We start from the raw sequence: 14,026 nt of genomic DNA, 5'->3' as shown, positions 1-14,026 counted from the left end.
GACACCAAAGCACCCACCTCTCTGCCTTCCTCTCCGGGCCCTCAGCCCCTCTACCTCCCCAGACTGAACTCCAGGTCTGCTTGACTGGACACTCTGGGCACTCCAGCTTCTTCCAAATATCCTCATGCTGTTCCCCAACCCCCGTGGGCTTCTTCATTCCATAAATACTTACAGGGCAGCTATTCTGTGCCGGGCACTCATATCGGGCACTGACATCTTGAGGACTTCTCTGATCTTCAGAAGCTAATAAACACAGAAGGTCTATTCATCCTGTGAGGCCCGGCCCAACTCCACTTTTCTCTTTCACACACAGAGGCATCAAACTTGTTTGGGCTCAAATGCAGCTTTATTTCCTGCTGGTTTTACAGGTATTCCACCCTGCGAACCCATTCTCTTGGAAAACCGAGAATGAGTGGGCACAGAGCCCCCCAGGGGAATGGAGAGGACAGGATGGCTGGCAAGGAGAGGGCAGTTGAGGCACTTAGGGACCTACTCAAGGCCCTGAGGGAAAAACCTGATGCCCAGGGTAGGGGTGAGAGAGCCTAAGGCAGGGCTGGAGCTACCCAGGTATTTCACAGAAGCCCCTCCAGGCACTATCACCTGGACTTCAGCTCCACCCCTCTCGTTGTCACTCCCTGTGATGGGAAAAGCATGGGTTGGAGGGAGGGTTGGGGGCAGAGCGCAGTGCTGGGGGCCTTGACCCTTAGGGACCTGGAGCGGGATTGGGAGGGGGTGTCAACCGTGCCTTCCAGCTCCCCAGGAGCCTCCTCTGATGTCCTTCTGGGGCTTTTATTGGGCGCAGAGCTCGAGCCTGGGAAAGACACACACACTCACCCTCCACCCTTGGGCTCCTCCTCCTTCTCTCTCTTCTCAGAGCCTGCCCTCTGGGTTCTTGCTCCCTGACCTCTGACCTCATCAAAACACTTTGCCTGGCTCAGCCCTTGAGAGCCCAGACTGTGGCTGCATATTCTCAGACAGCAACACTGAAGGGGACCCCGGAGCATTCAGCCCACCTCCTCTTTGCCCCAGAGAGGGGTAGTGATAACTCCAAGATTACACAGCCAGTGATGGACAGAGCTAGGACTGGAGCCCAGGGTTGCGTTGGCTAGTGCCCCCCACCTGCCTCCTCCTGGCACTCACAGGCCTGCGGGGCACACAGGAGATCTGGGGGGGCTCCCAGCGACCATTCTCCTGGCAGCGGATCAGTGGTAGGTTGCGCTGGGCCAGGCCCTCCAGGCACCGGTAACGAAGCACTGTGTCTACTTCATAGCGCAGCCGTGGACGGCCAAATACTCGAGCCAGGGGCAGCTCTGGTGGGGGGCCACAGGACACTGCAGGGGGGACACAGTCAGGAACTGGGAGCTGGGCTCTGGGGGTAACAGTTCCCAGAATTGGGATGAAGGAGGAGAGGAGCAGGCCATAACCTGACACACACAAAAAAGTAGGGCTTCCAGGGACTTCCCTGGTGGCGCAGTGGTTGGGACTCCGAGCTCCCAATGCAGGGGGCCCAGGTTCAATTCCTGGTCAGGGAACTAGATCCCACATGCATGCTGCAACTAAGAGATTGCATGCCACAACAAAGGAGCCCACCGGCCGCAACTAAGAGCCGGTGCAACCAAAACAATAAATAATAAAGAGTAGGGGTTCCAAATGGACCCGTCTAATTTGTTATCCCGCCCATGCCCACGGCCTGGGATGCATTTCTGATTTCTCTGTGTAGCTTTGCACCCTCCTTCTGCACACACATCAGTTCCAGGATTCTCTAGCCCCCACCCCTCCTCCCCCTCGCCCGCCCTCACCCAGCCCCATCTTGCAGGTGTAGGACAGGTGGTAGTTGCAGGGCACATCACTCCATTGTCCCTGATCGTGCCACACCATAACCACGCAGTTCTCTCCGGACAGGAAGTAGCTGTCTGGCTGCCCAGGGTTCCAGTTCTCATAGAGCTGGGAGGGTGGGGGGAGGATGGAGGAGGTGGTGAGGAGCTCCAGCCCCAGGAGCACTGGGAGGAATGGACCTGGAGGACCTGAGGAGAAGGGGGTGGGGGAGGGGCACCAGGAGAGGGAAGGCTAGAGGGATGGGGAGTAGGGGACCCAGAAGGAAAAAGAAGATGTCAGGGGCTTTGGGGGGAAGGATAATGGGAACCAGAAGAGAAGAGAAGGGGACACAAGGAATGCAGGAGGGCCAGGAAGAGGAAAAGGTAAGGGGCCAGTAAAAGGAGAGGGAGGGATGGGGGTTATTGGGAGTAGAGGGCAGAAATGCTTCGAAGAAGCGACCTAGACAGCGTGAGGGGCGGCCAGAACCTCTCACCAGGGAGACGCCATCTGACCACAGGAAATCGCCTTCAATGGTCCTGTCATTGAGCCCGATCCACTGGTACTCCCGGTATCGATCTGGGGAAGAACCGCAGGGGAGACGAAGGTGTGCAGTGAGCTTCGCTGCCAGCAGATGGCGGCCATTCCCTGTCATCGGGCTGTCTGTGGGTGCTCGCGGGGGGAAGTCCTTCCCGCAACCCCAAATCCGCGCTTCCCGGTATCCTTATCCCTCCAACATCTGCACAAGGGCGGGATGGAAGGCAGGGGCGTGGGGGGTGAGGGAAGAAGAAAAATATCACCAGGGCTAGAAAAGGGAAACTCTGGAAAAAGTGAAAACTCTCAGCAAGGTCAGAGTCGGGGAGAGTAGAGGGAGGCAGGAGAGCCAGGGAGGTGGGGAGCGACTAAAGATAAGCCCCCAAGCAACCGCCAGGCTGATGCAGGTGTATTTCCTGCGCGAATCTCAGCCCTCCCCTGCCTGAAGCCCCACTACCCACGTGTGGAGTGGGACGGAGGGAGAGAGGAAAGAAAAGTGAATGAATGAATGAATGAGGTAAACCAAGTAATGAGTACCTGAATTAATGTATAAGGGGGTTAATTACCACACTCATTAATTGATTGATTGATTGATGAGTGAGTGAGTGTGTGAGAGAACAGGTGATGAGGGTCGCCTCCCGCCCTGTCCCCAGCCCACTGTTGATGAAGTCCTGTTCCTCCGGCGTGCTGACGCTGGCCAGGTGCGCGCCGTACATCCGGCACTTGTTCTCCGCCTCCTCCCAGCTCCTTCGTGTAGAAAAGTGCTTGTAGCAGGCGCCCTGGAAGGCGTCCCAGCCGGGGCTGCAGAAGTGGAGGCCTAGGACACAGAACGGCAGGCACCTTAGGCGGGAGAACGCCGAAACTCTGAGAGGCTGGGTCCCCAGACAGGGACTGGGCTCCTCCCACCACCTCAGACCGAGGGGGCGGGCTAAGTGTAGGAGGGCGGTGCCAAAGAGAGAGTAGAAAAGGAGCAGCTAGGAGCTGGAAGGGCCCTGGTTGGAGGGGGGCCTTGATGCCTTCCTTCTCTCGAGCGACACAGACCAGGGTGAGGCTGGAGTCCCGGCCTGGGTCTCTGCAATCCTCCTTCCTAAAGAAGAGCTGAACCCTCCTCTCTTCCCAGGAGAATGGAAACCGACAAGTACTGCCTGCCTGCCAAATTTCAGGAGCATAGATTCCCTGAGAGAGTCCTTTTTGATTCCACTTAACAGATGAGGAAATTGAGGGGAGGGCTCAGAGAAGTTATGTGATTTGTCTGAAATGGGGATTCTTTTCCCGCGCTTCCACTGCAGGAGGCCCAGGTTCAATCCCTGGTCAGGGAACTAAGATCCCGCAAAGTGCGGGGTGCCTCCAACAACAACAACAAATGGAAATTCATTAATGGCAAGGCCCAAACCAGTGTCCCGTCCCACCCCCTGGAGCTAGCGCGTTGTGGCAGGGTCTAGGCTTCAGCTCTCCCCCCACCGCAGCCCCTCAGCACACTCACCAACATCGCACAGGTCCCCCCCATAGCCAGGCAAACATAGGCAGCGGACCCCCTCCTCCTCCTCCAAGCACGTCCCACCATTGTGGCAGGGGCTGGGGACACAGTAACCTGAGAGGGAGAGAGGTGTGAGGTGGGGGGCCAGGGGAGCACAGCTCTGCAGCACAGGGTTCAGGGGTCCCAGCCCTGACCCGCTTGTCCTGGGGGCTATCACAGCACCCTAAATGTTCTCCCTGGAGCCTGCCTCTGGTCACAGCCCAGACCTGAGTTCTGGGTTTTTTCCCCTCCTCACTGCCCCCCACTTCAGCACTGGCTCAGCCCAGTGCTGGTCATTGTCATGCCCACCAGTGTGGGCCACGTCTAACAGGGGCCGAGAGGAGTGTCCAGGAAGGCCTTCAGGGTTTAATCCCACTAAGGGGAAAGATACTGGGCTGTCAGTCATGCGTCCTGGACTCTTACCTAGCTCCTGGATCTGCTGGGTACATTGAGCCAGTCACTTTACCTCTCTAGGCCTAGAGTTTAGTCCCCCACCCCTTGTCATTGTGCCAGGTCCTAGCACAGTTCTGTGTAGTCTAGGTGGGCTGGGTGGAACTGAAGGAGAGGAGAGTTACCATAGCAACAGTGAGGTGTGGCCTGCCATTTACTGCTTCTGGGATCTGACACTGGGGTGGTCTAGGAGGGAGCTAACCATTCCTCCTGCTGTCCACTGGGCAGAGCCAGGCCCAGAAGCTCTTAGTGAAGATCCAATGCACTTCCCTCACTCTATGCCCTACTCCCTCGCCCCCCCCCCCCCAACCCTTCCCATGAATGGAGCTGCAGCAGCTCCCCCTGTCCTGTAGCACTGGCTCCACACACTCTCTCAACATCACCCAACCTCTTTGCCTCCCCTTCTTATCTCCCAGGACTCTCCCCCCACCCCGTTACCAGGCTCCCCTTTCCCCCTCCACTTGGGGCCTCCTGCAGGTTCCCCAGCCTAGAAACCCCTTCAGTCCATTTTGTTCCTTCCTTCTGGCCCCTCTCCTCCAGGCAGTCTTCTTGGACTAACACACTACTCTGAAGGCCTGCAATCTGTTGTCTACATCCAGCTCCGTCTGGCTAGGCCATCTGCCTTCTCTTCTGGACTCTCTCTCATGATCTTGGGTGGCTGCCCTTAGACTGGGCCTAGGTGCTGAAGGGGCTGTCAGATTCTACTCCTTTCTGATCCGGATGACCTGGAGATGATGGCCCCACAGACTGACAGAGCAGGTCAGTGTTCTCGGCCCAGCCCTGGGCAGGACCCCTCAGACCAAGCCATCCACTCCTAGCAGCCAAGGCCCACGCCCACAGTGATTTACTCTGGCCCAAGATCCCACTGCCTGGTGGGGATCAGAGCAGAGGTGGGGGGAGGAGAAGCTGGCGGTGATTCAAAGAATTTTGCTGGGATGACCTAGCTGTTTTGGGTAAAATGAATCAGCTATTCCAACACCACTCCCCCTGTCATCACCCCTTCTGCCAATAGTTTCTTTCAAGCTGGTACTGCTACCTCCTAGGGCAAAGCAAGAAGGGGAAGTGTTTTATTTAACCCTTTAAGGACCAGGTCCTACAGAGGGTAGGAGTCCTGAGCCCCCTTCCTTTCCTCACACTTTCCTGCTCCTCCCGTGATCCTCTCTGCTCCTCTCTGTCCAACCCCCTAACCCTGGGGGCCAAAGACTCTCAAACTTGGTCCCTGGGGCCGTACCCAAGCCACAGGTCCCTCCCCCTGGCTGTGGGTGGCAGAACCTGAACCAGGATGGTGGGGGGCGGGTGTTGGCGGTGAAGGAACTCCTCTTGAGACTTTCTGGTCTTCCGCCTCCCCCCTTCTGGATCAACTACTATACACAATCAGGAAGTTCTTCCTTCCTGCTGCAATAGCAGGCTGGAGGACCTCTCACTCATCCCCCAGGTGGGGTAACTAAGGCACCGCAGATACTTCCAATGGTGATCCTCTCCCACCAAAGGCCCTCCTCACCCCACAGCACTGAACTCCAAGGCCAGCTGGGCAGGGAGACAGTAGTTGAAATGAGTGAGCCTAGGTGTGATGTAGAGCCCCCTAGCCCACCCTGGGCCACCTAGGAGAATGGCCCTGGTACTAGGAGGGTCCCAGCCTTCTCCAGAGATCTCCATTTGGAAGCTCAACCTTCACTGAATAGATAGGGCTTCTTTCTCTCAGACCCCAGAACCTAACTCCCCATTCCCCCTCCCTCCACACTCTCCATCTTCCCCTCCTGATTTGTTTCTTCTCCAGCAATAGGAACTTTGAGGTCCTTTGGGTTCAGGAAGGGTGAAATAGTGGGTGAGGGTAGTCATTAGTGCAGGAGTTAGTGGAGGAGGGGGAGGCCATGGGCAGTGGGATGAAAGGAGATACCATTCCCCTGCTGATATGTGGGGGAGGGGAACAGAGCCTTGGGGCACCTGGACACCAGGGAATGGCCTTCATGCTAAGAGGGGCTTTCTCTGTCAGTCCTCTGTATGTATGGCTCTAGATGGGAGCCATCAAGATGGATCAGAAAGGGACACGTGTACACACACACACACACACACACACACACACACACACACTCTGGCCAGCAGAGGTTTCTCTCCATCAGGAGTGAGGGACTACAACTCCCAGCACTCCCGCAGACTGACAGACAAAGACTTCTCTGGGGTAAAGTGTACAGTCAGATTTGGGATCTCAGCAGTCAGGAAGGAAGGCGGAGACAGGCCTGAGGAGAGGACAAGGGAACGGCAGGGGCTGTTAGACTGCTAGGACAGGAAAGGGTGCAGGCTGAAGATGGAGACGGAAGAGGCACAAAGACACCAAAGACCCAGGGGGGAGAAAGAGAGAGACAGAGAGACACAGAGGGAGAGATGGCACCAAAAGAACCATCAAAGAGCTACCCAGGACACAGCTCCATGGAATGAGAGGGGCAAACAGCTGGGGGTGGAGACAGAGGGTGCCAGAGTTTTGGTTATAAAGCGGTTTAATAGAGATTTATTTCCAAGGCTTGTTTCCATGAAACAGTCGAAAAAAGTACTTCACAGAAGTAGTTGCTTAAGGCTCTGTGGGGATAGGGCTCTCCTGGACCCGAAAGGTTGAGGGGTGGGCATGGGACCCCAGGCTTCCCTGATACCAGTGGGAGGCAGCTGAAGGGAGGTGGCACACAGGAGGGGGAGGGAGCAGTGGAGGATGGGCCTGGGCCTTGAAGAACGCAAAAGGCAATGAGGGCACCCACTGAACAAGGCATGAGGGTCCTCTGTGGGGCCAGTGAGATGTGAGTCACAGGTAGAGAGCCGAGGGTAGGAAAAAGTTCCAGGTGTTTGGTGGTAGGGCTGGGGGTCACAGTGTGGATTTCAGAAACAGGGACAGGGTCACAGGGTGGGAGTCATGGAGTTGGGAGGTTACAGGGTGAGGCCTCAGAGAGCTGGAATGGAAGTCACAAGGTGGGGTATCCAAGATTGGAAGCCCACAGGTAGAGGTGGGTAGGAGAATGAAGGCAAAGGACAAGAGAGTCTGGGGCAGTGGTGGGTTAAAGGACTATAGGTCAGGTGATCCAGAGCTGCAGGGGGGGAAAGAGGACGAGGATAAAGAGGGAGGTTGAGCCTTGGGCAAAGTTACCTGATGAGGGGGCCACGGCCACTCCACCATGGCTGGCACTGTCAGTGGGCAGCACCGGCTGGGCATGCACTGAAGTCCCTGCTGGGACAGTTCTTCCAGAATTCTCTTCAGAAGGGGTCTCCAGGTCCCTGGTACCCTCAGGGGCCCGTGTGGCTGGAAGCAGGGAAGGGGCATCCTCGGAGCTCCCTGTCTCCTCACTCTCTCCTCGAGGGACCCCAGACAGCTCAGGACCCCCAGTCTCCTTCCCTATCTCTCTTGCCCCAACCGGAGCGGAAGGTGATGGGGATGCCAGGTTCCCTTCCCTGGGAGAGGGCAGGGCCTCCGTGGGTGGTCCAAGGACCGTTGGAGGCCTGGGAGCCTCTGGCTCTCCGTAGGGAGGTGGTGATGCATCAGGCTTCAGGACTGCCCTCACTGGTGGGGATGCCTGGGAGAGTGACTCCTCTGGAGCCGGCTCCGTGGGGAGAGGGGCCTCTGGGTCCAGGCTGCTGAGCTCACTGGGCCAGGCCCACAGGGCCTCGTCCTCCACCTCCTCCTCTTCTTCTTCTTCCTCTTCTTTCTCTTCTTCATCCTTGTATGTCTCTTCTTCCTCCAACACCTTGCCTTCCTCTTCTGAGGACCCCAGGGGAGGTACAATGGATTGGGTTTCAAATTCTAGGCAAAGCACAGATGGTTCAGCACCAGGGACAGCACCCACCAGAGGACAGGAAGAAGGAAGGGGAAGGGGAGAAAGGTGGGGCTGGGGAGGGTGAGCCCTCAGGGAGAGGGAAGAGCCTGCCCTGGGGAGGAACTGCCTTTGCTCCACACCAGAAGAATTTCCACTGGAGCTGCAATAGTGAGGCAACACTTGAGAAGGCTCTATGAGTTGTCATTAGCCCAGGAAGACCTGGTGGTTGCATCTCCCTCTCCCAGTCTGTTAAAATTCTCTGTTTATTTTGGGTAGGTGAGGGGGAGGAGAGACCAAAGAAAGGAGATCCCTCCTTCCCAGAGGGCAGCTCCTTAGTCCAAGCATCTCCAGACCCAGCTATCTGGGAGTGGGATTTGCTGGAAAGGCAAAGGTTGGGAGAGGAACAGGAGAGGTGCCTTGCACGACTGTGCTGCTGAGAGAGGACAGGATAGAATCACAGCAGTGACAACCCCGGCCTCAGCCTGGGCTTGCCCTTTCTGCCCCAACTTCTCCCAGGTGTGGATATCCCCAGGATAAGACATTTGAGTTACCTAGGAGGGTCCTAGGGGCCTCTGCTGGGTCTTCTGGAGTGGAGCTTCCACCTGTTCCATCCTCCATAATAGGAATGGAGTAGATGGCTCCCCGGGACTCGCTCTCCACAGCTTCCCGAGGCAGCTGCAGTTCCTCCAGGGTCTCTGTCACTGTGACAATGGCTTCCAGTGCATCAGAGGCCAGGTCAGAGGCCTCAGGGATGGCAGAGGGCTGGCCAGAGTCTGTGGCAGGAGGAAAGTGCCGATGGGAGGTTAAGGAGGTGCCTCTGCCCTCACAGGCCTGCATGTGAGGGTTCTGGCTTAGACTCAGAGACCATGGAATTCTCTTAATTGTCTCTCGTCTTCCCTATGGAGCACCCATGGGGCCCAGAGAGCACCCCGGGGCTTCATCACTCATTCCTCAAGCATTAATCAAGTACCCGAGCATTCTCCTGGGCACTGAGGATACAGTGCACAGCAGAACAGCAAGCTTCCTGCCCTCAAGGGAATTTATGTTCTAGATACAGACAAACAAATAAACATATAATGTTACCATATAAAGAACAATTAAGTTTAGTAAGGAGATGGGAAGTGCTACTTTAGATAGAATGGTAAAGGAAGGCTCAGGAAAGAGGTCATCCCTTGAGTAAGGAGATGGAGGCAGAAGGATGGACAGAATGGCCTCAGCACCTTGGGACCCTGGTTTTAGGGTAAGGTGTGAGGGAATCCCAGTCATCCTAAGACTCTAGAAATGGAAGGGGACAGGCTGCCATCACCACAGGAGAGCTGAAGGGTAGGGTACAGGAAGGACATTCAACCATCACCACCTGATGATCTCGGTGTTGGGGCAAAAGGGCAAGTGGCCACCCCATCCTTCCAGGATCTGCTCTCTTCAAATAACCAGAGTTTTAGAATGAATTACCTTGTCCCAGGGGAAGGGAACCAAGAGCAGAAAGCCAGTGAAGCAAAGGTGGAATTGGGCTAAGAAAAGCCCTGAGGGCCAGCTGTGTTCAGCCAGACAAGACAGGACAGCACATCCTGCCTGCGTCACCTGCTTCAGTGAGCCTTGCTCACAGCAGACAAGCAAACCTGTGCCCTTGCCCGCCTCTGCCCTCCACCTGCTCCCAGCCATAGTCGTCCTCTTCCTTCCCCTCTTCTCCTGATTCAGTTCCTCCTTCAATTTCTTTCCATAACAGTGCTTGGGACATAATTATAATCAGTGCTAGACGTGTTAACTACTATTGTTATAATTATCATCATCATCATCCCCATTATCTGTGTTCAAGTAAGTCTTTCCAGATGGACCTGTCTTCCCGTGGACTTCCCTTCCCCATCCCTCCCAGCCTCGGGCCAAAGCCACCTGGAGATCTGTCCCAGGGGAAGTAATGCTTTTCTCTCAGTCTTTCCTTGTGCTGGGAGTGAAGCATTTCGTCTCTGGTCAGACTGGGGGCTCCCATGGCAGAAACTGTGTCTTCCTCCTTCAGACTAAGGGCTCCTAGTAGGCTGTGTCTTCTCTTTCCATTTCTGCCTCCAGCCCTTGTACCAGTATTGCAGGCTCACAGTTGGGGCAGGGACTCCAATGCTCCATGGCAATGCCTCCCTGATTGTCAGTCATCCTTGGCCTGGGCCCTGTGCCTCTGGGGGTCGCAGGCACTGCCTCCCCTCCAGCTCCCAATATAAGATGTGGGCAGGAAGCCATCTCTACACCCAGCTGTCTTTAAGGACCTGCTCCCTGTGGGGGGAATTATGTCTGTCCCTCAATATTTGGTGGTAAAAATCTGATACCTTCAAGCTGAAGGTTCTGGAAACCCCTCTGAAGCGTATTTAGTTAACTGGAGCAGATCATTCATTGGATTCAGAGAATGTCAGTCATCTCTGGTCTGCTCATGAGCTGACCAGAGATGGAGACATATTTGGCAGCCCAATAAGGGAGAGGCAGCTTTGCAACAGGAAGAGACAAGGCAGGGACTACTGGTGTGGAGGCAGGTGAGGAGATGCAGCGAGGTGAGCCCTCCTTGAGGCCACAAAGACCAAGTCAGAGGGCACAACCAGAATTAGAACCCTAAGTGACAAGCTGAGCACCACCCAAAGCTCCTTGAGGCAAATGGCAAAGACCCAAGAGAAACTGGTCGGGGCTGGGGTAAGAGCGACGGCCTCGACTCCGTCTCCCTGAGGTTGGTCTCAGCCTCTGCAGGGAGGTGGGCTCACCTCGGAAGCAGTAGACATTGAAGCGGCTGTGCTTGTTGGGGAAGCCGGTCTGGTTGGGGAAGAGGAAGAGAGTCTTGACACCAGGGAGGCCCCCACCACAGCGCTGGCTGGGTGTGACAATGGGGTAGCGCACACTGCCATCAGCCAGCCAGCCTGGGCTGCAGCGGTCCAGGCCACCATCCCAGGCTGCATACAGCTGGCCCGTGGTTGCAATCTTAGCACCCCGCTCCTGGCAGTACGCCCGTGCCTCCTCCAATGTCAGCTTGTCTGCAGGGGCACCCAGGAACAGCTCTCCTGGGGAGAAGAAGAGGCTGGGTTACCAAGAAGGGAGCTCCTTCCACCCTGGGCTCCCACAGAGACTCTGGGCAAGCTTCTCTGGGCCTCAGTCTCCTCATCTGCGACATGCAGTCCATCACACTACTTTACAGGATCGAAGTCTAGATAGAACCTTAGGATCGATAATATTGCTCGAAGGAAACTGGCCCAACTTCCTAATTCTGCCAAGAAGGAAACTGAGGCTCAGAGATACTGAAACATAGAGAGATGCACAACAGGTAACAGCAGAGTCAAACTCAGTCTCCTACCACCTGTCTGAGGCTTTGGCCATGAACTTGTCTCTATGACAGTGTTTGGAGGGAGGGACACTGACTGTTTCCTTACCGCTGGCTGCCCACTTAAATACAGGATGATAAAGGATGATAAGGTCCAGCAGAGGCCCAGGAGGACCTATGGGCAGCACTGGAGAGGGGGCTCTTCCCCTGGGAACTCCCTACCCCTAATCACCATTTAGTTCTTCCGCATAACAGTAGACATCATAGAGGTCATCCGGGTCCACCACTCCATAGTTCCGGACCCCAGGGAAGCCATCCATGTCTCCATAACAGGCCTCTCGTGGAGTCTGGATGGGATACCTGGGGAAGGGGTACAAATGCCTTCACCAGGGAGCCATCCCACGGTGACCCTCCTGAATCCCATTGCTTTTCAGTGCAGCCAATTGTCCTCCTAGCTCTGCAGAAATGCACACCCCCCACCAAGGCGGGGTCCTAACCCACCCTCCAAAGACCAGCTTCATCCGCCAGAGGCAGGGAGCCCTATATGGCCAGCCTGAGGCAGCCCCTGGCAGAACCAGAGGCCACAGCCCACCTCAGAAACAGCTAGAAGCTCCAGGGCCCCAGCCCCAGCCCACCTCACGGTCTGGTCGGACAACCAGCCAGCATCACACTGTTCATAGCCCCCAAGATAGGCGGCATAGAGCTGCTCCGGAGTGGCGATTCGGGCTCCGATGCGGGCACAGGCCTCCTGGGCCCCAGCGAAGGAGAAAGCATAGCGGGCAGAGCCCTCCCGGTAGAGAAAGACGACCCCTGCGGGGCAGAGAGGATCCTGAGGCAGGATCACCCAGCACACTGACTTCCCCTTCCCCTCCTTGTCAACCCCCTGTATACAAAGGGTAAAGTCCAAATTGCGCCCCCTCTACAGCATGAGGGGCTTCAGTGAGACTGTGGGTAGAATTTCCTCCACCTGAAGAGAGAAAGGAGGTAACAGAGGCCTGTAGCTACCCACTCCTTTTCCAACTCAGTCTGTGCCTTCTAGGTGTTTGCTTCTGCTTCAGACTGTGGGCTCCCCTCCCTCTCTCCGGGAACCTCTCTCCATCTTTGCCCTCTCACCTTTGACCTTGACCTCCACAGCGTCGCTGCTGTCGTCGATGCCGTGCTGGACCTCGCAGCGGTAGATGCCCGAGTCGTTGGGCCGCAGCTCGCTCAGCACCAGGGAGACATCGGTGAGTGACGCTGGGTAGGCAGGCAGTGCCACGCGGAACCGGTAGGCCTCGCTCACCTTGACGCGTAGCCCCCGCGCCACTAGCACCTCGGCCTCCCGGCCGCCGGACAGGAAGGTCCACTTGACCCGGGGGGAGCCCTGCGCGGCCCGGCGGCTTGGCGGCGGCCGCAGGTAGTGAACGTGGCACGGGATGGTGAGGGCTCCGCCCAGCACGCCCTGCAGCGGCGCGTCACCCGCTATGCGCACGCGGAAAGCCCGGTCCTCTGTGGGCGGGCGGGGCCGGCTGGAACTTCGTGCTGTGGATCTGCCACGACCCGCCCCAGGGTTTCCGAGCCCCGCCCCAGGATCCCGACGCCCCGCCCTAGGATTCCCGGGCCTTGCCCGGGGGTTTTCGTAACCCCGCCCCCAGGAACCTGGGCTCGGGCCCGCTGAGTCCTGCAAACCCACCTCTAGGTCCCCCAGGCCCACCTCCCACGGTCTACAGGCCGATCCACAAAGTCTCCCAGTCAAATTCACCCCCAAAGTCTCCCAGTACCACCCCAGGATTCCTGGCCCCCACCCCAGGGTCTTCTAACCTCACCCCCTGGGTCCTGCAGCCTTGTCCCCAAAGTTTCCCAGTCTGTTCCCTTCAGTCACTTTCACGATTTCTCCCAATTCCACCTCTGTTCTGCCTCCCAGCCCCATTCATTGTGCCCCAAGGGTCTCCCATCCTCCACCCTGGAGACTGGCAGCCATGCACCTAGTGCCCCTCCCCAGCCCTACTCCCAAGATTCCGCCACCCGACCAGCGGCCCACAAATCATCCCTTATTTTCAAGTGTCCCTGCCCTGATCTTCCCCCACAGTGCTCCCAATTCTGTCTCCTCCCTGGGTCCCTCAAGGCTGACAGACGTTGGTTAGGGCTGAACAAGAGGCTCCTTCCTACCACAGGGGAGATGCAGGAGACTGACAGTGACCCTGAGTGGGGTTGCTTACCTGAGCTGTCTCCTTCCAGAGCATCAGCTAAGGCCGCAGGGACCCAGGCCAGAGCCAGGGTTGCCAGCAGGGGCAGAGATGGTAGGGCCATGCTGCAGGATGAGGGGGGGGAATGGAGGAGGAAAGATGGGGTTAGACCTCAGGATGGACTTCTGACTCCCTCCCACGTCCACATGGATCACACATATCCTGACTCCAGAAGCCCACTGCCCCCACCTCACTATTAATTAACACTGTTTCTGTCTCCCCACAAGGGATTCTTATTTATTTATGTTTGGCTGCATTGGGTCTCTGTTGCTGCGCGTGGGCTTTCTCTAGTTGTGGCGAGTGGGGGCTACTCTTGGTTGCGGTGCACGGGCTTCTCATTGCGGTGGCTTCTCTTGCTGTGGAGCACAGCCTCTAGAGCGCAGGCTCAGTAGTTGTGGCGCACAGG

At 56.9% G+C, this 14,026-nt stretch overlaps 1 protein-coding gene across 1 annotated transcript; it reads right to left on the bottom strand.

Annotated features, from left to right (window-relative positions):
• Positions 1 to 360: 360 nt before the first annotated feature.
• On the bottom strand, positions 361 to 13,684 carry BCAN (brevican). The gene is made up of 13 exons (XM_027095147.1): positions 13,594 to 13,684; positions 12,509 to 12,883; positions 12,031 to 12,205; positions 11,628 to 11,755; positions 10,845 to 11,138; positions 8,658 to 8,879; positions 7,443 to 8,093; positions 3,830 to 3,937; positions 3,005 to 3,163; positions 2,309 to 2,391; positions 1,800 to 1,944; positions 1,141 to 1,331; positions 361 to 811 (listed from the first exon to the last, which is right to left on the bottom strand). The coding sequence occupies exons 1-13, from the start codon at positions 13,682 to 13,684 to the stop codon at positions 704 to 706; spliced, it is 2,730 nt and encodes a 909-aa protein (XP_026950948.1). The 3' UTR covers positions 361 to 703.
• Positions 13,685 to 14,026: the final 342 nt, after the last annotated feature.

This window comes from Aethalodelphis obliquidens, unplaced genomic scaffold, assembly GCF_003676395.1.
Source record: "Aethalodelphis obliquidens isolate GAN/ISIS:26980383/991018 unplaced genomic scaffold, ASM367639v1 scaffold90, whole genome shotgun sequence".
Lineage (NCBI taxonomy): Eukaryota > Metazoa > Chordata > Mammalia > Artiodactyla > Delphinidae > Aethalodelphis > Aethalodelphis obliquidens.
The sequence above is the reverse complement of the archived record's forward strand: the minus strand, read 5'-3'. Positions and strand labels throughout refer to the sequence as shown.